General features: G+C 42.9%; 6 protein-coding genes across 6 annotated transcripts; 3 read left to right on the top strand and 3 right to left on the bottom strand.

Annotated features, from left to right (window-relative positions):
* Positions 1–674: 674 nt before the first annotated feature.
* EAF01_009289 (uncharacterized protein) lies at positions 675–2259 on the top strand (the record flags this gene model as incomplete). The annotated part of the gene is made up of 4 exons (XM_038917545.1): positions 675–686; positions 982–1543; positions 1601–2087; positions 2217–2259. The coding sequence occupies 4 exons, from the start codon at positions 675–677 to the stop codon at positions 2257–2259; spliced, it is 1104 nt and encodes a 367-aa protein (XP_038767150.1).
* A 5255-nt stretch (positions 2260–7514) lies between these two features.
* EAF01_009288 (uncharacterized protein) lies at positions 7515–8763 on the top strand (the record flags this gene model as incomplete). Its single annotated transcript, XM_038917544.1, has 4 exons — positions 7515–7813; positions 7872–8017; positions 8084–8127; positions 8203–8763. The coding sequence occupies 4 exons, from the start codon at positions 7515–7517 to the stop codon at positions 8761–8763; spliced, it is 1050 nt and encodes a 349-aa protein (XP_038767149.1).
* Positions 8764–10047: 1284 nt separating this feature from the next.
* On the bottom strand, positions 10048–10763 carry EAF01_009287 (uncharacterized protein; the record flags this gene model as incomplete). The annotated part of the gene is made up of 2 exons (XM_038917543.1): positions 10048–10274; positions 10343–10763. 2 exons carry the CDS (start codon positions 10761–10763, stop codon positions 10048–10050), a joined length of 648 nt encoding a protein of 215 aa, XP_038767148.1.
* Positions 10764–12148: 1385 nt separating this feature from the next.
* Positions 12149–12724, bottom strand: EAF01_009286 (uncharacterized protein; the record flags this gene model as incomplete). Its single annotated transcript, XM_038917542.1, has 3 exons — positions 12149–12331; positions 12407–12469; positions 12722–12724. 3 exons carry the CDS (start codon positions 12722–12724, stop codon positions 12149–12151), a joined length of 249 nt encoding a protein of 82 aa, XP_038767147.1.
* A 405-nt stretch (positions 12725–13129) lies between these two features.
* EAF01_009285 (uncharacterized protein) lies at positions 13130–13903 on the top strand (the record flags this gene model as incomplete). Its single annotated transcript, XM_038917541.1, has 1 exon — positions 13130–13903. One exon carries the CDS (start codon positions 13130–13132, stop codon positions 13901–13903), a length of 774 nt encoding a protein of 257 aa, XP_038767146.1.
* Positions 13904–14917: 1014 nt separating this feature from the next.
* EAF01_009284 (uncharacterized protein) lies at positions 14918–15319 on the bottom strand (the record flags this gene model as incomplete). The annotated part of the gene is made up of 1 exon (XM_038917540.1): positions 14918–15319. The coding sequence occupies one exon, from the start codon at positions 15317–15319 to the stop codon at positions 14918–14920; it is 402 nt and encodes a 133-aa protein (XP_038767145.1).
* Positions 15320–23087: the final 7768 nt, after the last annotated feature.

Genomic DNA, 23087 nt, shown 5'->3' with positions numbered 1-23087 from the left:
AACTTCAAAACCCACTCAACTCCCTTCCTCCCTCCCTCCATTCTCCATCTTTCATCCTTTCGACTAGATTGGATCACAAGAATCAATTTCCAGGTATGTACACTTATTTCCTCATCTCCCCTTGGTACCGTACACATTGATTATTGGAATATCATTTCATAATCAAATCTCTGGATTCACTCGGAGGGGATCATTCGATAATTCTTTCAATTTCCAATCCGCCCTGTTTCGTGTTCTACCGACGCACTCTACTGTACTCGCGTTAGCCGCTTATTTTCCTTCTTTCCTTCCAATTTATTGTACCTACTTCATCTTTCCCACATACGGTCCTCCTACACACCGCTTCCCCTTCTTCCTCAACTACAAAAACACACACACACACTCACTCACTTACTCACACTCACACACATACAACTCAACCCCACAACTAATCTGACACGACTGCTCTCTAGTGTCGATTCTTCCAAATCCTTCCTCGACTCTTTCAACCTTACCTTCCTCCCTTCCTCCCTTCCTCCCTCCCTCCCTCCCTCCCTCCTCCACCTTCTTCGAATCCATTAAAAGTCGACGGATCCTCCTCATCAATTATCCATCAACCTTTTTCGATAAAATACATCCTCTTCGACTCTGGTATCGGATTTTCCGATACACTGAGTCCATAGTTCAACTTCAAGATGACTACTATGGTGGGTGCTAAGAAAACATCCCCTCTGGTTTATACTCCCATTTTCCAGCCCTTCATATTCACATTCTTGTCTTTTTCTTCTTGTTCTTCTTCTTCTTCTTCTCCTCCTTCAAATTCAAACGCTGCGGCTGGAAATTGAAGATGGAGCATGATTTTAATCCCTCACTTGGAGATGGAAATATCACAGCCTTGTCTCAGTGTAGCACATGCTCTCAACCCTTTCATCACTCCCATGAATGCCATTACTCATCTCTTGATCATTACACAATGCTAACCTCTCCTCTCTCTCTCTCTAGGATCTTCGAGTGGGTAATAAATACCGCATTGGTCGCAAGATCGGTAGTGGTTCCTTTGGTGACATTTACCTTGGTACCAACATCATCTCGGGTGAAGAGATTGCTATCAAGCTTGAATCTGTCAAAGCTAAGCATCCTCAACTCGAATATGAGGCTCGTGTCTACAAGTCCCTCGCCGGTGGTGTCGGTATTCCTTTCGTTCGCTGGTTCGGTACCGAATGTGATTACAATGCTATGGTTCTTGACCTTCTCGGTCCCAGTTTGGAGGATCTCTTCAACTTCTGCAACCGCAAGTTCTCCTTGAAGACCGTTCTCCTTCTCGCCGATCAACTCATCTCCCGTATCGAATACATTCACGCCAAATCCTTCATCCATCGTGATATCAAGCCTGACAACTTCCTCATGGGTATTGGTAAGCGTGGTAACCAAGTCAATGTCATTGATTTCGGTTTGGCCAAGAAGTACAGAGACCCAAAGACTCACTTCCACATCCCATACCGTGAGAACAAGAACTTGACTGGTACTGCTCGTTACGCCTCCATCAACACTCATCTTGGTGTCGGTATGTACCCCACCTTTTCCACCCCACTCTGCTCGCAATGCTAATCATTTCCTCTAGAGCAATCCCGTCGTGATGACATGGAATCCTTAGGATATGTCATGCTCTACTTCTGTCGTGGTTCCCTTCCATGGCAAGGGCTCAAGGCTGCTACCAAGAAGCAGAAGTATGATCGTATCATGGAGAAGAAGATGACTACTCCTACCGAAGTCCTTTGCCGTGGATTCCCCAATGAGTTTGCCATCTACCTTAACTACACTCGTTCCCTCCGATTCGACGATAAGCCAGATTACTCTTACCTCCGAAAGATCTTCCGTGATCTCTTCGTTCGTGAAGGTTTCCAATATGACTATGTCTTCGACTGGACGGTCTACAAGTACCAGAAGAACGCTCAGCAGCAACAAATCAAACCGCAAGATGGTGATAAGACGCCAGCTGAGGGTCAAACCAGTGCTCAAGCAACTGCTGGAAACACGGCGGGTAGACAACGCAAGACTGTCACTCCAATTCAGCAACAAGGACAAGCTCCAGAAGGCACCGGTCACTAGTAAGTTTACCCACACTCTACTTGTCTCTTGCATCGAACTTTTTTGTTCTTCGCGTTTGGCTTCAATAGCGCTGGCCGCGAAGAGGACATTACGCTAATAGACGGCTGACGCTTTAGTTATTAAAATAGCCTACGCTCTGCCGGTCCACCTCCACCAGGCAATGGTCTTTGAAATCCTGGAATGAATCGTCTCTCGTAGACCTTTTTTCGATACTCGACATTCGGCTACGGGAGACTGGATCAGTCCCACCCAATCAATATCGTTGACCATACAAGACTTGTTTATTGACACATTCTTGAAATTGGCTCGATTTCCACTCCAACAAATATCTCTTTTATGGACCGCTTTCTTTTTTTTTTCTTTGATGGATCGATTACTGGCTTTCCTAATGGCTCGAGCACTTTGGTTTTCATCATGACATATGACTTCTATTTGATTGTTCCTTTGGGAATGATCATTTGATGAGCAGCGTCATTAGAACTCCAAAATAATCGAACGGCACGTCGATGGCATAATTTCCCTTTTTTCGAAGTCTCACGACAAGATCAAATCATCAGATTCAACACTTCGAAATACATCTTTTGTCATCTATCAAATCCGTCATGATCCCCAAAACAAGCGAGTACAAGGCACATCAAGTCAAACATGCAACTCTTCAATTTATTGCTTTGTATTGGCAAGCCCACTGTTTTCCTGAGATATTTTGTTGCGATGGATTTTATTATTTTCTCTTCTTCATCGTTGCTTTTCATTGAATGATATTCGGACTATTGTGTGGTAGAGGGGACGATGTGGTAATGAGGGGTGATTGGCACTCAAAGTATCAATCTGGAGGGATGTTGCATTTCTTTGACAACTTAACTTCGGGACCAATTTTGCAACCATCGAGATGAAATACTTGTTTGAAGATCACGGGGTGACCACACATGGTATGGGAATAGCAGCTTCTGGGGAGGTCTCTTTATTTGTTGATTGACGTTTCATCTTACAAAACTTAGTTGTGTTTCATGATGAATGGATGGGGTAGCTGATGTTCAGAGCAAGACAAGGAGAAGTGGACTGACATGAAGTTCAGAGATTGTTTAAAGCTCGCATACAAAGTTGCTGGTCGAAGATTATCAAAGTGCCTATACATACACGCGCCTATACGTTGTGGAGGAACCGAACCTTGGTTGGGTACTTTTCACACTTTGATAGATACGTATCTTGCTATAGGTTATTAGAATAGTTGAATGAAACATGAAACCAACTAAATACAAGTCTACAGTCTACAGAGTGTATTGATATGTGATCATGACATGGTTGATCTCGGGTGTGAGATAAGGTTTTAGTTAAGGTTTTATGTGTGAGAGTATGATGTCAGGGAGTGATGTTCTAGTTAGCGGCTTGAATTTGAGTTTGGTGCCAAGATGTGTAGTGTATAGGTAGGTAGGTAGGTACATGCGTCGATCCATCAATCTTGGAGCAACTTTCGAATTGAGAGATGTGGATATACATATTATCTAGGAAGCATGGTTGGATGAGGAGGGAGGGGAGAAAGAGGGAGAGGGAGATGGGCAGATAAGTAGGTAGGTAGGTAGGTAGGTAGATATACTTATTGGTCTTGATACTCTTTGAGTGGTTAGGTGGTTAGGTGGGTAGGTGAGTAGAAGGAGGGAGGGAGGTCAGTGGATATATGTGTGTATTTCTTTTTGGATAGATGAGTTTTTCTCTTTTGTCTTTATCTTTTTTTTTGGGAGGTGGGGGGTTTGAGATTGGAGACTGGGATTGGAGTGTGAGGAGTTTCGAATCTAAATAACATTGGATTGTTCGTGTGTGGTGCAGGGTATAGATGTGCTTGGGATGTATATTGTGTGAGGAGTCTACACTCCAGATACCACTGATTTACTATAAAATAGTGCGTTGCTGTGCTTGGTGTATATGTGTATGGGTGAGATGATGAGATGAGATGGGTTTGGAAAGTCGATACATGTTTTTCATAGTTGTTAGATTATTTATTTCGAATAATAATTTGCTTTTGCGAAAGTTGGGATATGATCTAGGTTGATTTGATATTGGAATAGAGACAGAGTTGACGAGATGATATGGGAGGAGAGAAGTATGGAATATTGAACGGTGTTAGATCCTGTCCTGTATTATTGGAAGATATCTAATCTCTGTTATGAGACATCATCATGGGTGATGGCATATATACTCTCCAGGGATCAAAAATAGCAATACATAAATAGACGTGAAAGATTATTCTTCTGGCGAAGGAAAGAATGAGCTATACACTGAGAGAGATGAGAGGGCGGGGGAGGTAGCACCCTACCTAGCTTTGCAAACAATCTACGAAACGAAGAGAAGAGAAGAGAAGATCCTCGTCTGAAAGTTGTAGTATCGTATCTTATCCCAATCATATTTCTATACTAACGTGTTTTCCTCTTGGATTCTCGTTCTGATCTGGATAAGAGATTTACGAGCATCTTTTTATAGCCAATCATCGCTCGCAACGAAATGGATGATGAGAGAATTGTGTTCTTCTGTCTTAATCGAGGATGTGGTAGATGTGCAAGAGATCTAGGGGGTTTGATGCATCTCGTCGTTTCTCTATAGACAGGCTTATATAATAGTGTGAAAAAAAAAGTGATAGATTTTACACGCTTGAGAAGTATTCCAAGGAAACTTTATTCAAGTCACGATCCAAGATACGAAATACATTATAAGGTTATATATTATAATCTCGAGGTCAGATATAAGTATTAGCACCATATTCTTCGTCGAGCTCGAACGACCCGTGGGGATTGGGGAAGCTTGAGGAAGTCTCGATTGATGTCTGAGTTTATGATGTGTGAGATGTGAGATGTGAGATATAGATTCGTCTTTTGTTGTTGTGCGTCAAATTCGGATTTGATACTAAGCTGCGTTCTACAGAGGATGATCAGTTTGTAGTGATGTGCTAGGTTGGAATTCAAACACGCTTGAGATTTCTCTTATAGTTTTAGAGATAACATCTCGAAGCTGTGCAGAAGAATAGCATCGTTGAGGAAGGGTTTGAGAAGTCATTCTTTTCGATCTCGGTAGGGTATGGAAGTAGTATATTTCCGCATGGAAGATTCATGCACGTAGTTGTACTGAAAGAGCTTCCATGGGCGTGCGTCTTTTTCTCTCATGGCTGTTAGATTTGAACCAATTTTCGCTTCGATCATACAGCTGTTTATAATACTTTCATATATATCGATTTACCAAAAGCGGAATCAAGTATATTAATATTGTTCCTTGAAAATCAAACGAACTAATGGTATTATCTTGACAAGAGGAAATCACTTGCGTTTCCTACTTCCACACAAGTCTCTCAATCAAATTTGCGGCGTCAAGAGCTGCCAGGATAAGAACTATCGTATCTGATTTCCCTTGAGGCCGATTGAAGACTAATCCGGCGGACCGTGGAGGTTAGTTTAGAAAGTACCATTTGTAAGATGTTCGACTTTTTGCTTATGGGTGCTGTAGAAGGCAGACATCAAGTCGCAAAAAGCAGGCAAATCAGCAATGATATCGTCATCAGATGTAACTCAAGAGTATGATATATACTCGTAGATAAGTTACTTTGTTGCTCGAATGAACTGTGATTCTGTAGGTTTCTGGGATGTCAGAAGAAGTCAGTATGTTAGGGAAAAGACTTTGAAGCATTTTTCGGCATTCAAAAGATAGAGATGAAGTTTGCTATCTCTTGGACAATATATATATTTTTTTCGTACATTATTGCCATGTTGCCTGAGAATGCTCTTTCCGAGGAAAAATTCTGGGGTTTGAGAGAAGAGTTATTTCTGAGATTTCCCACTTTCGGACTCACAAATAATGATGTGTGTTATATCAATTGAGGCATGCCCAAGACATTGAAACTAGACATTAAGCTGTGTAGATTCATCAGAGAAATATACATGTTATACAAGTGGTTAACATGTCTTTTTATTTACAAGTCTTCCTCGGCGTCCATGCCCGTCCAATTCTCGGAAGTAGATGGAAATTTCTAATTGAATGGCTAAGCAGATGTCTTTTGAGAACTCACACGCAAACTGGGCCTTTGTATCTCTCCAAAAACATCTTAGATGGGTATCGTACAGCTTGGATATTGGGAGACATCAACGCAAGATGATATGGCACGTAGTTGAGTGTATAATCTGTGACCAGTATCAAGTGGTACCCTATGATTCGAGCCCGTTCTGGATATATCTCCTCAGCCACGGAAAGATCTTCTCGCCAAAGTAAAGTTTGTCATTTCTCTGTGGCTTGAATTCTTCCCGAGTTAGATCATCAACTTTCAGTACAAACGGTCACTGTCGACTGATCGAAGCTTTTACTTATTTTTGCACCTACCTCGCCAGCCGTGATAATTCGTCTCGTCCCAGCTTAAAGTATCGTCTTTCCCGTCCAGGCAGAATGCTATATTGTCGCCCGTTCGAGATATTAGATTTGGATCACTTCAGATTTTTGATACAGGAATTTACAATTACATAGTTACGTGTGAGATGACGTTGATACTCAAAGTCAAATGCTGAATAATCAATATCCAGCAAATTATTCGAGATTGGTGTACCATCTCTGCAGACTCCAAGCCCAAATCTTCCCTGGCGAATCCCGAAAAGAGCGCGGGAGATACTCTCTCCATGAATAAGTGCTCGGTCTAATTACATTGCATACGCGAGGATGGTGCAATCATCTCAGTTCGAGTCATCTGCTTGATTTGTCTTGATTCGAATGCATCACATTAATAGAATAGGACCGTAGACGAAGAGTACATCTGCGGTTGAGACGCCTGCGTTTCACGTTGCACCACAATGCCTCCCCGCACCCGGCATATGCGCAGCTCAACGTATTATCACGTGAACTACATCACGGGGAGTGCAGCTTCACCAGACCTTGAGAAACCCTATTTTTCAGTTCCAACGTAGCTTTAATTGGTCATTTATCGATCCTTACATCATGCAGTCTGTCAAAGTTTAAATCAAATTGCACAATTAATCTTTTCGGGCCATCTTCCCCATATCCACGAACCGAGTAATGGTATTTAGAATTCAACATCAATTACCGACACGTGTCACAAATGATCGAGATGACAGCCCATAGGTTTCCCCTAATCCAGAAAGTATAATCGGTGAGTCAAAACGGCATCGCTGCTCCATGTACATGGCGTAATTTCTCATGCGTCTAGCCGTCTTGGCAGCATTAATAAGGATGCGTTATACCCCTTTTAGCCCGTTTGTCGTACTTTTTGACATTAGATACTGGGGATTGTTGTTTTCCTGCAGATGAAGGAAAACGACTGAGAACACGGGTTCGATAAGTCAAAGCTCTAGTGTTTGTTTTTATTCACTCGTGCTATCCTTTCATCTAATGCCGCGAGAGAAGAGACTGTTTCTCGGGTCACGAACAATTTCTATCTCGATATGATCATTGACTATCTACCTCTGTTGCAAACCTTACTTCCAGCAAACACAAGTGCTGTCTTGAATAGCGGAATGAAACGAATGAACTCAAACGGTAATTCGAGAGAAGCGAAGCGTGGAAGAAAGTGCACAAGAAAAGAACAGCTGCAGAGGCACTTGAAGTTCGGCGAGGGGCCAAGAAATTTCAAGAAGAGGATGAAGAGAAGGCCTGCAGTAGTTCATAGCAATTTGAGGATCGTTACCCTTTGGAATGGTGTGACAGAAGAGGCCATAGAATCTCGTCCAGGTATAGGTCAAACGTACGCAAGGCTCTATGGTCTCACATGAGAAAAAAAGCTGATGATGTTGTACTCGCAGACTCGATGGAAAGGCGGAAGAAAAGGGGAAAGCCATTGCACGAGTCGAGGTAAAAGATGTTTCAGACCCGCCCAGCAAAGATCCGGAACCTCCTCATATGTCCAATGAACATCCTTGGGAATGCGTCGAAGTTGTCATGGATAATGGTATGTAGCTCATCCCTCTGCTCTCATCTCACCACGGAAACTCGCACACTAAAAACTAGCTCGCAGACTCAGAAGCGCCTCCTCCAATCTCCATGTCTGAAGAATTAAATGTAAGAAAAAGGATCCTGACTGAGACGATAAAGCTAGAAGAATGCGATGTCGAAAAAATAACAATGTTCCACCAGCTATTGTGCAATGCTTATAACGATGTCATCAGTTATACCAATTGCCTTTGGAAATGCCTCGAAGGGCAATCGGACACACTTAATTGGATTGAGATATGTTGGGAAGACCTCGTCTCAACCAAAGATCTTTTTGAAGACGTCGATAAAAATCCAAAGACTCTACTTTCGCCGCTGGTAATCATGAGGAGATTTCACCAATCTTTTATAAACCTTGGAGATATCTGGGAAGCGATATTAGACCAGAATCGGGGGAATCTAGAGATTCCATTGCAAAGGGTCATGGAGATGAGCAAGGTCCAATCTATCATGAAGTTAGCTGAGCCTCAATGTGATAATAGTGATTTCGATATATTTGGTTGCCGTTATCCTGACGGGAAGCTCCAACCGGCGGCGAATCTGCCAACTAAAACTCGTCATACAATCGAGAGGATTCAAATATTTGAGGCAGAACCGCTAGATGAGAAGAGCAGGATGATGGAAGAACGTGCATGTATGTGGATCAAGGAGCTTACGGGATGCCCGTGTGGGACGTGGTGTGCAGGACCTTCACGAAGTGCATGATTGGAAAACGACGGAACAGTGTGCGTGAAGAATTTGGTATGAGATTATGGCTGGAGGAGACGGGCCTCCATTATAAATGATACCCCCGATAATACATTGTATATGACCGGCTTCTCATCACTACGTGACCCACACCTTTGCATCTTCGATTCGTACCTCTTGAATCACTTCGTCAGAAAACTATTGCGCGATAGAAATCTCATCAATGATAAGATTGACGTCATGGTACTGTACGCCGACCTGAAGTGGCTCCAATTTATTGCTCTGCATGTTTCTGAACTCCTCGCCAGTTTCATAATCTCAAGTGGCAGAAGACAAAACCAAAACTCATCAATACACCGAGTTCGCTTGCTCTTCAAAACCGCTAAGTGGTTGGGAACACGAGAGCAAAAGAGCAAAAACATAGACAAATGAATTCTTTTTCTGGAGCAAAACTCCCCAGACCCGAAGTTCTGATCTACGCCTAATTGCTGCACCCGAAGATGCCGACTGTATTCTGAGGCCGCTGCCACGGGAGTGGAAGGACGCAGATGCACCTTTTGGAACCACCACACCAAGGAAATCGCCAGGCTTTCTGTTGCCATTGTTTATAGGTCTATAATGTGAGTTACTAAGAGATGAAGGGTCGCTGTTAGGGAATGATTATCCCCCAGGTTATTTGCGGTAACAGCAACACCTGCTTAGAGTATCTATTGACACTGGAGATATGCAGTCATTGGGGGTCCGAAACTATGACTTTACCTGATATTGTTTAACAGTGGTGCTTCATTTTGATAAATAGAGTGAGAAGACTTTTGATGTGGAAAATAGCTCTAGCTTTTGCAAGGCTTCGGAAGATATCAAGCGGAGTTTTGTTTTGCAGAACCAAGCGCTAACTACTCCCTCAGCTCAACTCCCTGGTTTGAGACATAACCCATGCTAGCTCGCTATATGAGAACCACTATTAGTATATTTCTCCCAAACTACGGCAGTTTTACGAGAAGTGGTCGAATTCACTTCTCTGGACAGTGTTGTCTTGATATCAAAACTCGCCGTCAAGATAAATGCAATGAGCATGGCGAGACACTGACCTGCCTCATGTTGGCTTGTAATGCTGATAACTACCTCCGAACAGACACAAACGCACATAGCAAAAATTCACCTAGGACCTTTTGTATAGAACAAACTGCAAGAGAAAGCAGAAAGCAGAAAACAACATTTCATTGTGATGTGAAGTAAAGGCACAAATAAACAGAAATCTTGTATCAGCATCTGCATCTGCAAGCGCACAGTAACAACTATACACTAGTTCATCTCCATTTCTTCATCATCGTTTCCTGCCAAGTCTGCGCCGCTATTTCCTCCATTCAAAGTGGATGTATGTCCCCCAGCACACAAACACATTTTTTCCATCTCAGCAGAGAGTTGCGATTCGTCACCAGCTATTTTTGAATTTTGACAGCGCTCACAATTCGACCGAGTTCTCCTTGATACAGGTTCGAATTCCACCATTACGACTATCCTCTTCTTTACTGGAACATAAAAACTATCAGTAATTACACATAACAACATTTTCAGGAAGATCAACAATAGTACGCACATGGAGGAAGAGAAACTGAAGCCCTCCACTCGGCACTCTTGATCTGTTCTGCAGAGAGATGTGCAAAGTGTTTATTCATTGTTGAATTTGGAAAGAGACGAGCAGTCTTGAACAGATACTCGGCGGCTGCGATGATACTCTTCTTTTTCATTCGGTGCAGCTGCAATGAAACCTCTGGTTTGCTAATCAACTGTTCGAAAAATTCCCGCCTTCTTTCGACAAATTTCTTTTTAGTGCCGTGAAAAGACATTCTTGTTGCCTTCGACGCTTGCGCAAAGCCTTCTCTAAATGCCAGGAATACCGCGAGACGTTCTAGGTGGATACGAGGGTCATTGTGTAAGATGGGAAGCTGAGATTGGATACCATCGTCCATGGCAGTGTCGGTCGGAGTAGGATCATGAGATTCAGTAATTTCTGTCATGATTTTTGCGATGAACAGACTGAGATCTAGAGAGGGCGTTGAGGATAAATAAAATAAAGAATGGCAAGAAGCCGCACCGAAATAAGATCCTTTAACCAAGCTTTGACCCCATCGATGCAGTGAATACCTATCAATGGTACATATCACAAGTTCACTGGATCGAAAGCTTTATAGATATTCACTCAAGGGAGGGAGGGACATGAGGGCAAAATCTTAGAAAATTGGCAATGCGTAGTGTTGATCCGCCAAACTGCGTCGTTTTGCCTGGCCTATCGATAGCGGAATAGGAAATGAAATCTGGAATGATTCGTCGAGGGTCTTTGAGCGAAGATATACTTTCCACGCTAGTTTATTACACTTATTACTCAACCATAATTGCCTTAGTTTAGAAGAGAACAACCGAATCAAAGTTGCAGGAGTATAGTAGAATTGATTTGAGCTTCTGTTTTTCGTCCAGGGAAAGATAGGCCAAGCCGAGAAAATCAGCATCGATTAGATGACTTCACTATATCGTCAACTTGGCGGGAAGAGATGAAATTTATATAGCAATTTCGACGAGGTAGAGAATCCTTCTCGAAAGTCACAAGTAGCGACATGCTGAAATATGTGTATTGTCCTTGAATATGTTCAAAGTCCAGTGTTCAAACAAGCCTTTTTGCGGAAGCATCGATGTCGCTTCCCTTAATGTTAGCTTGAAGTAAACGTGATAATCAGGAGTGAGATGCCTTTCCAGTTTGCATAGGGTCGTTGAAACTATCCCGTGTTTAAGAGTTCACAATCTGAATATATCACTTCAACACATGTAAAGCAAAAGAATCCGGAAAATGGTCAGGCAAGTCAGAAAAAGGGTTATCTGGACAGACGCGCTTGCGAACTATTTATAACCACAAAGTCAATGGGTAGTCATACACTATTCACGGAATGGGCATTGAAAAGGGAATGTGGAATCATCGTTGATTGGTATAGCACAAGCTCCATGTCCATTGAGAATATGTCGAGGCCCTCAAGAGACAATCCAAGTTCTCGCAACCCCAGGTCGTTCTATCATCGTGAATATTCGAAGAATCGTCATTTCCTGCCGTTCATATCCACCAATGGAGGTATTTAGGTTCGCGATCAATCATATCACAAACGACTCGTACACACGAAAATAAATCAAATTTTATGAGGGAATCGTTTTTGATTTGATGCAAGATATCCGGATTTTCCCAAACGCCCCTCTGCTGCTTGTTGCATCGATCTTTCGCAAGGAATTTTGGGTGAGGTCCATCTTCTATCCATCAAGCTGCGTATCGAAAACTAGAACCATGTCTAAACCCTCATGTAGCCATTGCCATTAACCGAACAGACGAAGCCAAAAGAAAAGTAGCAAGAATATATCTGATCTACTTTCTTCTGAATGAGCAGCCCTCAGTCAAACGAGCCTTACCACCTGTTGGTTGGCAGAGGACGGTTGAACATCCAGCGCAGATGACAACGGTTTGGGCGTGGCTGAAGACGGTGGTGATGGTGAAGCATCCTGGGCACTTAACATCCATGAAGAAGGATCTTGGGGCTGGGACAAGTTGCTAGAGTGGCAAAAAATATTAGTTTCTGCCAATTTGGTACCGAGTCGAAATTTGGTGAGCGGTGTTGTCGCATACCTTGAGCTTGTGCTTGCGTGCCTCAGCAGCTGGGGATGGGTTGAGGAGATCGATTGCGAGAACCTAGGTGGCAAACTCTGATTAGCCATTGACCTCATCAAATATCAACCATCAAATTCCATCATCAATGCATCCATTCCGGCAATTCGATCCAACCCAAAAGCGAACAAATAATATTTTCCAATCCCTTTCAAGCTTTTTCTCCTCCTCGTGATTGTCGTGTGAATGTCGTGTGCCATTGTACAATTCCACCTCATGTCTTCAAACCATACTCGATGCGTTGATGTGGGGATAATTGATTGAGTGATTCCTTACCATCTTGACGTTTTTTGATCGAAATTATTATTCGGATATTGGACTGACGGGTCTTTGTCGAAGTCTCGAGTTTTTTGGACGTAGAGGGCGAAGGTCAGTCTATTGTCGATGGGTCGAACTGGTAAGTATCAAGAGCGGAGAAAATTGAACCAATTCTAAAAACCCTAGAGTGTGCCAGATTTTTAACCGAGATAGATCACGTGAAAGCGACATTCGACCCGTAAAAATAGCTCGTGCTTTTAAGTGGATCGGCTTTTGGGTCATCTTTGCTCCGACTACCCCTCCAATTGCTCAGAGCTAGGCCAGGCTGCAGATTGTGGATTCCACATACAATTGTCTTAGAGCAAATTCAGGTCAAGTATCATAATAATACAACAATTCCTCAAATTAGCCTCAACCTTTACAATCATGGCAGCTCCTATGGATCAGAGAGTCAATGTTCCCATAGATGACCCAAATGCAGATACAGAATGGAATGATATTTTACGAGCCAAGGGTATCATTCCCGAGAAACCTCCTTCCCCCACGCCCCTTATCGAAGAGGCTATTCTCGAGGGACGTCGTCTTGCGCATGAAAACCGACTTGAAGGAAAGGACCTCGACGAACTAGATGCTCTCGAAGATGAAGAAGATGATGCTTTCCTCGAACAATATAAAAAACAACGAATGGCAGAATTATCGTCTATATCGAAGAAAGCCAAACACGGCGCAGTATACCCTTTATCGAAGCCTGATTATCAGAGAGAGGTTACAGATGCAAGTCAAGACTCGCCAGTATTGGTCAATCTCACGAGTGGGTTGGGAACAAATGTGGAAAGTAGGGTCCTGACTGAGTTGTGGAGGAGAGCAGCTGTTGAGTTTGGGGAGGTAAAGTTCTGCGAGATGAGGGGTGATATGGCTATTGAAGGTTATCCCGACAGAAATTGCCCTACAATACTGGTGTACAACAAAGGAGATATTTTGAAACAAGTGGTCACATTAATGACCATGGGAGGTGTGCGAGTAGGAATGGCGGATATTGATAAGCTGTTGATTGAAATTGGAGCTATCAAGGATAATGACATGAGAGTTACGAAGCGGAGACGTGATGCAGAGGATGAAGAAGAAGAGCGTCAAGAGAAGGGTGGTATTCGAGGATCGAAACTGCCCAATGTTGAGAGTGATGATGACGAAGACTGGTAAAAGGAGATCTGGGATCGCATTGCATAGCATTTGGAGTTTTGGTGCAAATAGGAAGACAAAAGATCAGATCTTGTCCTTATTTACCGCAATTCACACGCGAATCCTTGTTTAAGGGTCCACAAATATGGTGGGCTAATTCTCCGAGTGCAGTAACATGTCTTTTTAATTGTCTAATTACTTCAGAGGGTGATTCTCCAAGTTAGGAATCATCGCATGCGTTGTGTTTCAGTGTTGAATATACTCGCAAGCTCGTCCAGTGCTGTTCTTCCAAGCTCCTTTTCAAGCACACCGGTCAATAACCAGCAACGAGGTTCGCATCTATACACGAATATGCTTTCTCGAATAGGTCAAAGTTCTTCACAGGCAATTGAAAGCTCGCCATCTCTCTTCGAACGGTTTCTGGGTCCCATATCCTCGATCTAGGAAGTATGCTTGAGAATTCGCAGATATATTGTCTCAAAGCCCGATGGAAGTCCCCTCAAAATACTTCCAGTAGGGGACCTGCAGTGGGCAAGTATTTTTAGGGACATGTCGGATTGAAAAGACAGCTAATTGGAGGTGAAATCTTCCAATCATTACTCAGTCTTCGCACTCTCAAAACTATGCTCTTAAATATCTCTTCTCTGGTTTTCAATTTTACTCACCCATTCTCCAGAGCTCTGGAGTAGACACTTCCGCAATGGCTTTCCTGTCTTACCCTCAGTATGTGCTCTGGTATGACATTCCCATCCTCGATAGTAGGTTGACTGATAATCGAGGTGTTTCTCACATGATCAATGCTCGGTCATGTTGGAGGCATGTTTCTGTCAGCGAATGATTTCCAGGAATTATCGAGTCGAGGATGTCTGGATTCGTCACATGCTGCTCCAATTTCCCTAAACCCAATTTCTCAGCCTACATAGGTAGTTACTTTTCTTTGCTTCAAAATAGCATCATCCCATTCCTCCGGAAACACTCCTCGAAATGATCCATCAAGCTGCTTCAACCACCGATACTCTACACCTTTATAGAGCTTTATTCCACCATGCTGATACCCAAACTCATTCTTCGAAACCGGCGTAATCCTCGCCGAATCAAAGGTTCGAATAACATTGAATGACTGATATTTGGTTCCAAGATTTTCGTTTTCAATTCCAACACATCCATTTTCGACTCGTGCAATGGCACTTTCGGGATTACAGTCTTGCGAAGAATAAAAGCAACCACTATATTATCGTCCGATGTCCCAGTATTCATGACGAATGCCGAACTGGCTATTTTGGAGAAGCGTGCCTGAAATCCTCGACTTGTTGATCCGCTCCATGAGCGCTGAGTTTCTTTACTGGCGCATCTGGACTCGTCATTAAACTGTATCCAATAAGCGGAGGTGGATGCAATGAGAGAAAGTAATATGGAAATATGAATTTGATACAACATGTTGGTTAACCTTACCAACCATAAAGAACAACGAAAGTATGAAAAACAACATATGGTTCTCCGTTCGGGTCTCTATTATGAAGAACGAACCTGCTTTAATAAGCTGTACTGCGCCATGCCAAGGTCAGCAAATGGGTGAGGTTTGTATTCAGCACTATTTCTCTCTTATGCGCGCGTGATTAATCTTCGTTATCACCTATATATTGAATGAGTAACGTGAAATCACGTTTCTGAAATACCGTGGGAGACACAACATAAGTCTGGCGTCAGCACCCCTTCCACTTGAAGAGATGGTACATTGTGAAAAAGTCATCAATTGCATAAGTGGTTTGATGATACGTTTCGCGGAACATGAAGTTCTTGAAGAAAATGAGATTTGAGAGTGGAGATGGCTGCAAGTTGGGGCTTGGCGCATGGCATCAAGGATGAAGCACTCCCGGTGAGCCATGTTTCAGAACATGTTACCCAACCATCTCATCAATTATTCTTCCCAAGAAAAGATAACTGGGTCTTTGAGTTAATAGCATGAGGGGTGGATACTCGATAACAAAGTCCACAGCCGACCTATAAACGATTCGTAGTCGGCAAAGTCGAAACCTCCTTTCTTTTCGCCAATCTTTTCTTTAATGGCTTCCACGCACCATAGTAGACTGAAACAGAGCCAAGCACAAGTACCAATAATGCCAGCACGACTATAATAAATCCTTTCATCTTGCTGTTGTTATGTTAGTATTAGATTGGATTGTGACTTTTGTTCAAGGGAGGGCATACTTGGACTTCATAACGCGATGCTAGATTGTTGGTATCGAGTATGCTTTAAATTACTTGAAGTGATTACAGAGGTAGATATTGTTGATGGGATTGGTTCGAGAAAGGTCTTAACGTCGTAATGAGCAGAGAGACTTGAGAAGACTTGTGGCGAACAATGTCTAGATGCCTTGATTCTGAACTCTGGCAACCGTGGAATCCGAGGTCTGCCATGGTGAGCTAGAAGAATAATGAGGAATTGTATGTTGATCTTCGAGCTCAATAATGTCGTTTAGATTGCCAGGAAAGCCGATGAGTATCGGTGAACACTGAAAGTTCTATGTGTGATTGATATGTGGTGTTTATGTAAAGTCCAGATTAGATCTTTAAGGCAACTTTAAGGAAGCTGGAGTCAAGTCTTGTTAATTTTCTGATGACTTCTTGTTGAGTCAAAGAATGTCTTTATTGGGAACAATTTCAGTCAAACTTGTGACTCGAGACTCAGCAGTATCGCTCAATTTCATTCACTCAAATTCAAACAAGATGGACAGCGACATGACAATTTGACAGTTCCGTTCGATATTTTGATCCTCGCTCATATGTATCTTGCAAAAGACCTGTTGTAGCACGAACAAATGCACAATAATTTCGTCTTGATAAGTTCAACGCTCTTGATATGCAGAAGTGCTCTTCAACTGCAGATAATTACACCCTTCTAGCTCTGGTACAAGAGTACAAAAGCGTAGTGATTACCAACTGCATCCATTCCACTCTCAATAATCTCTCTCAGAATACAAAACCACCCTGGTTTTTGTAATTGGCGATGACTAGCTCCAATGGAACAAGTGATTTGTGCTCAACAACGTCTAGCTTTACTGTTCTGTTACACTACGAAAGTCAGAAACAGAAAAGACATCCAGCTCTCTCAACATTCATCCCTCCCTCTCCCCACATTTTCATCTCCAACGCTCCAATCCTTCCTCCGCCCCCCAGTAGCACCAGCCCCTAAACCTTCCAATCATCAAAAACCCTACGAAGCAAAAGAAGGCGATGTATACACAATCCCCGGAACTTGCTCTCGAGCTCTCCGCACTTCTTCACCCTCTCGCTTCTTCTTAATCTGTCTCCAAACCCCAAACGCGCCGATACATAGGCCGATGACTGCAAGAGATGATAGAGCAACAATGGACACTGTACTCAAAGGCATTGTTGACTTATCGGTGATGTGATGGTTTGCTGGTTTGGAGGTTAGAAGAGTTATGAGGTTGAGAATATGTGATGGGTGCGATGGAGAGGGGGTGGTATACTTAGGATGTGATGTGTAATGTATGATTCTAGGGCAAGAGATAGAGATAGATGTGATTATGCTGTGAATTGAAGTTTGGATGTTTGGGAATGAATGGGAGGACGAATATCGTGGGTGCAGTGAAATGATGCGTAGTGACGTAAGACTTATGAAGATGAAGTTCTACGAGGGGTTTTTTTTGGAAGGTATCAGTCCTAGAGGCGGATTTAAAATTCGAATAATGATTAGATCTAATGTGATCACTGTTTGTCCTTGTAATATTTCAACAGAGGACATCACCTTAAGAAATCCAGTTACCATACATAGTAAACATATCCAATACTCTGAGTCTTATCCTGACCCGAATTCGAGTCAGTCATAGAAACTAATCTGAATGTAATACCATCCCAAGTAGTCACTCCAGTCACTTCGTCCACTTAACAGCAATCGGGAATCACACAGATTTTCAGTCCTTTGTATTCGAGACTCGAGTAGCAAGAGTTACATATCCATCTCCAAAACATAAACGTCAACGCATGCAAGTAGTCAAAATTTAACCACTCGCTAAAATCCTTCCTGTCCTTTCTATACTATCAACCCAAACCCCAAAGATATCAAGACAATGCCAACCCTCCTTTCGATCTATTGCTTCACTCATACCCTTTCATCCAGTGACTTCCTTCTCCCCCTTATCTAACACTACACCTAAGAAAACAACCCTACACCACCCCATCATCCATCCACAAGACTCAATAAAACCATCCCACTCCACCTCAAATCCCTATCAAAATCATGATGATCCCGCAGCCGCAAGCTTCTTCTTCCCAACTCAAGAAAACCATCCCACTCCACCTCAAATCCCTATCAAAATCATGATGATCCCGCAGCCGCAAGCTTCTTCTTCCCATGACTATGATACCAGATAGCCCCAATGACAACGACCAGTACCAATGCCGCTGATGCAATACCAACCATTATGTAATTCATTTTCGATATTGTGCTATCGTGCAGGTTAGATGTATTCGCAGTAGTCTGTGTGCAAGGGGGATGTATACCTGGAGTACGTTTGTGATGCGATGATTTTAATCCGAGATCAAGTCTGTAAGCGACGCGATATATGGGTGATTAGTGTGCTAGTGTGTTGTAATTGAGATCTTCTCACCTTGAAAGGCGAAGGGGTCAAGTGGTGGATATGGAGGTTTCTTAGTTGCAAGTAAAGGAGCAAAGGTACTAGTAACTTTAGATCTCGATCAAGAAATATGATTTGAGTTTTCAAGGATAATTATAGCTAAGATCTTTCCAGTTTTATTTCGAGGATGCTGTCAAGCTCCATAAACTATATACTGTTCGAATTCCTAGGCACTAGTCCTCTGACTCGAAGTGACTCGAGCGAGAATGTGATCAGTCATACAAATGACTATTGAATCGCCATATCTGAGTATCTGACCAGTCACCTCATTCGCTTCATTCACTTCATACACCGGGGCGTACGATGGAAAGATTCCTTCAGAGCTTATAGATGTGAGGTTGAGCTTGGGGATGTAGATATCAGAGAACTATCTCTTCTGATCTCTCCGAACCTCTGCCCTCAGAAGTTTCTCAAGATTATTTGATCATACCCCAATAGTAACAAAATGGTCTCATCCAGAAGGGATGGAATACACATCATTCTTTTCGACATGTAACACCCTTCTACAAAAACCTCAACACTGTGAATATCTCGCAGGCTCAAAACCCTGGATTCATAACTGAATCTCTTCGCATTCAACCCCGCTACTTCGAATTCCATTCGAGAAACATCACCACCAAAACCATCTAAGTCTAAGTCTCAATCCAACCTTTGACTTCAACCACTTGCCAAAACAAGCGACCTCCATACCCACGATATCCCCGTCTCCATTTTTTTTAAAAAAAACAAATCCCATACCCCATTGAATCCCTCTCCCTCTCCCTCTCCTCATTCATTTCTTCGAATCATACCTACTCCACAAAATAACAACCGCCCACCCAACAATCGACACTGCACAAACTGCAATGCCAATTATTGGTCCTACGCCCATTATCGATATATTGCTATCTATCTTGAGGTTAGAAGGGGTTTGAAATCGGAAATTCGAATTCTGAGAGATACGGGATGCGAGGTGAGGGGTGTGATGGATGATTTTCCTGATGTGTGATGGGGTTGTGTGATTAAGGTTGTGAGGTGAGATTGAAGATCAAGTAATAATATCCCCTCATAGGCTGTGAGTACCAAGTAAAACCCCGAATGCGTAATGCAAATTTCCAGAGTCTGGATTCTAAATAGATAGGTCGACGAAGAACAGGGAGGAGTAAGTACTTCCCGCTAACTGCAGGAATTTTCGTAATTGTGATTCCGTGCTGTGAATTAAAGATACTGAAACGGTGTCTTTTCAACCGACAGAGGGAAAGGATTCGTACAACGTGCGAAAGTCAGTTGTTGAATAAATCTGCGATGAGCTTTTGAGAATGTTAATGGTATCTATAAATGCATGGTGGATGTAGAGGCACTCACCCTTTAAGAGGGTGATTTGTTTGCGTAATGACTACTCACTACCCACTCCTCTGACTCCCCTTTGACTCCAAACGCCCAGTACAGCGAATGACACACACATTCATGGCTTCCCCTTCTCTGACTTCAAAAGTCAGTATAACAAATGATATACTCACGACTCTCGCTACCCTTCCGGAAATCATCACTGTCCCCAATATCACGCAACACAACACAACACCATGCCACCCCAACACCTCCTTCCCACAGCACCTTCTCCTCCTCCCTCTAAACTCTTCCTTTCACTCCTCTTCCTTTTACTCCTCTTCCTTTTGCTTCTCCTCCCCACAACTCCACACCCGAAAAAAGCCTCCCACCGTCTCATCCTGCGTTGTCATATCATATCAACTCACTTTACCTCGTCTCATCCCATCCCATCTCATGCTATCCTATCCAAATCCTCCCCAAACACAAAACAAAAAACTCATCTCCCCATAAACATACATACCATCAATACAAACCCAACAAACTCTTTTTCGCAAGCAAGGATATTTATATACTCTCGCTATTTGTAGCAGCAAAAATGATATTCACAATGAGAAACAGAAACAGAAACAGAAGATTCTGAAAAAGCGGGGGGAAAGAAACAGAAGATGTGAAAAAGAAAGAGAGGAACTATTCCTTCATTCCTTCCTCGCATGCATGTATATATACATACCTACCCATACAAAAAAAGAGCCAAGACTAACTGAAGCCCTGATATCTCGATCTACATCGCAAGTATAATCATAATCATGCTTATAATCACAAGATCTATCATGCTCCAAACCCCCGCTAGTAAAAATGCAACCAGGTAAACTAATACCCATGGGGTCAAGAAAGATATAAATTATCTCTTCATTATCATTCCTCACTATATATAGATGAGCATATAAGCCCATGGAATACCCTATCTCACTCTCGAAATTCACGAACCCCCGACCCTTCAATAGTATGTATATACAAAGAAACTTTGTAGCTTTCCAACCTTTCTTGTTCCTCTCTCTCTTCCTCTCTTAGCTTCGTGTAGTGTAGTAGTGTATGCATGCTGTAACATCCATCTCATCCATCTCATCCATCTCATCCATCTCATCCATCTCATCCATCTCATCTCAAGTCTTCTCCTCTCATCTCTTCCCCCCTCATCCACCCAAAAATCAAATATAACCAAAATCTCAACCAATATAACCAAAATCCCAAACGCCATGCTAATATGAGTAAACAAACTTCAATTGCTGTACCCATCCGAAATACTCATCCATTTTCGTAGTTTCTGGTGTATGTTATGTATGTATATGAGATATGAGCGAGGTAGCGCTTGATAGAATCCATGATCAATGTAATGCTGATGCGTGCTAAATCGATTGCAAACTCGTTGTTTCGTGGAATATATCTCGCATCGGGAGGTGTTGGAGGAACCCCATAAACCGCCCATCACCAAGTACGCGCATTCAATCTCGCGCACCAATTCCCACTCCCCAACCATCCCCCCCCCTCCCCCATCTCCCCCTACCACTCTACTCCAACCCCCCCTCAAACCTCTCCTCCGCACACCACCATCCCACCAGCGCTCTCGCTCCAACCACATCCCCCATCCCCCTCAACTTCGCAATATCCACATTCAACGGACTCGTCTCATCGCCTCCCCCCGCGACCAACGCCGCAATCGATTCCAGCGCACCCACCACCCCCAGTACCGGTGTCCATTTCTCGCCAAGTACATCCAAACAAATTTCTCCCGTCTCCCATTTCACATTCGGATGACAGATTTTGGTTACGAATCTGATGATGGGAGCGCCGATGGGATAGTTAGTGGGGAGAGCGATGGAGAGGAGCCAGCGGCCGCCGAGGTAGCCAAGGGAAGGAGGAGAGGAAGATGGACATTGGAGGATGGCGGAGAGGGAGAGGATGGAGGAGGGAGAGGGGGCGAGAGAGACGATGCCGGTTTGGGTGGGGGAGGGAGGGGAGCTGTTGTAGGAGGAGAGTTCGGTGAGGATTCGTTTGGTGGGTGAGCGTGACATGGTTGTGAGTGGATGTGAGGATATGATATGATATGATACGATGTGATTTGTGAGATTCGAAGCTCGAATAGCGATTAAATCTCGAAATCGGCGGAGCAAACACGAGGAAGAAATCCGATAACAGAACCTCAAACAGCAAGATAGACGCACGCACGGCCTTGGGAAGTTTATCCAAGAACTTTTCTAAAATCGTAATAAAATCGTAATGATAATCACAGTATCGATATCATCGGAGGTTCGAAGATGCTATGCTATCTTTACCAGCCACTCGAGGAAGCTTAACCTTGAAAGCAAGCAAACAAGCACGTCGTTTTTTTAGTTGCCGAGGTCGAGAATAAAGAGGCTCGTGCACAAGGCAATAAATGAAAGGCTGGCTCGGCTGGATACTAATAAACTATCTCGAGACTATCTCCCCCTTTTCTTTTAGCTTGCGAATAATAAATTTGAAAAGTGCATGTTCATTCGAAACTAAAAAGAGGTAGGAGTCGAAAGAATTAAGTCATTCTAGAGCTTCGTTAAAGGAATGGGAAAAAAGAAAAAAATGATGCTCTTGTTGACATGTATATCATCAAAGAGTTACACATGGACATACCATCATCAATAATCATAATTATCCCCTACAAAATCATGTCACAACAAACACACACACATATCAAGTTCTTGTATTGCATAAAAGAATTTATATTTCTAATTTCAGTATATTCATTATGTTAGTCGCATCAACCATACTTAAGTATGAGTGCTCTCGCAGTCTACTGGCTACAGACATGCCACCCTTCTTCAATCCCATCATTCCAATCCCTCTCATGAAGATGAAAATGAGGAATATATTTCCTATCAGAGATAGATGTTTACGCCCCACACCAGCAGATATAACCACTCCTTCCTTTGAAATTCCTATTTGTAAGATTTCATGATCGAAATGAAATGTGATCTTCCTCCCCGCACACCCGGGAAATAGAAGTCATTGAAGCAAAATCCAAAGCAAACACTAAATCATCTTCATGCTACCCCATACACCCCAGCTTTATCATTAAAATAAGAGAACGTTTCGAAACTAGCCGCCCACACAACTTGTCCTAAATGCAAGAGTCTTTCCAAATCCTGGAAAGAAATTTAGATGCATATGTAGTAGTGTAAAGTTGTTCTTCTGTACCGCGCCTGTTC

This window comes from Botrytis porri (genome assembly GCF_014898465.1).
Source record: "Botrytis porri strain MUCL 3234 chromosome Unknown BPOR_013, whole genome shotgun sequence".
Taxonomy (NCBI): domain Eukaryota; kingdom Fungi; phylum Ascomycota; class Leotiomycetes; order Helotiales; family Sclerotiniaceae; genus Botrytis; species Botrytis porri.
This window is presented reverse-complemented; position numbering and strand designations above follow the sequence as displayed.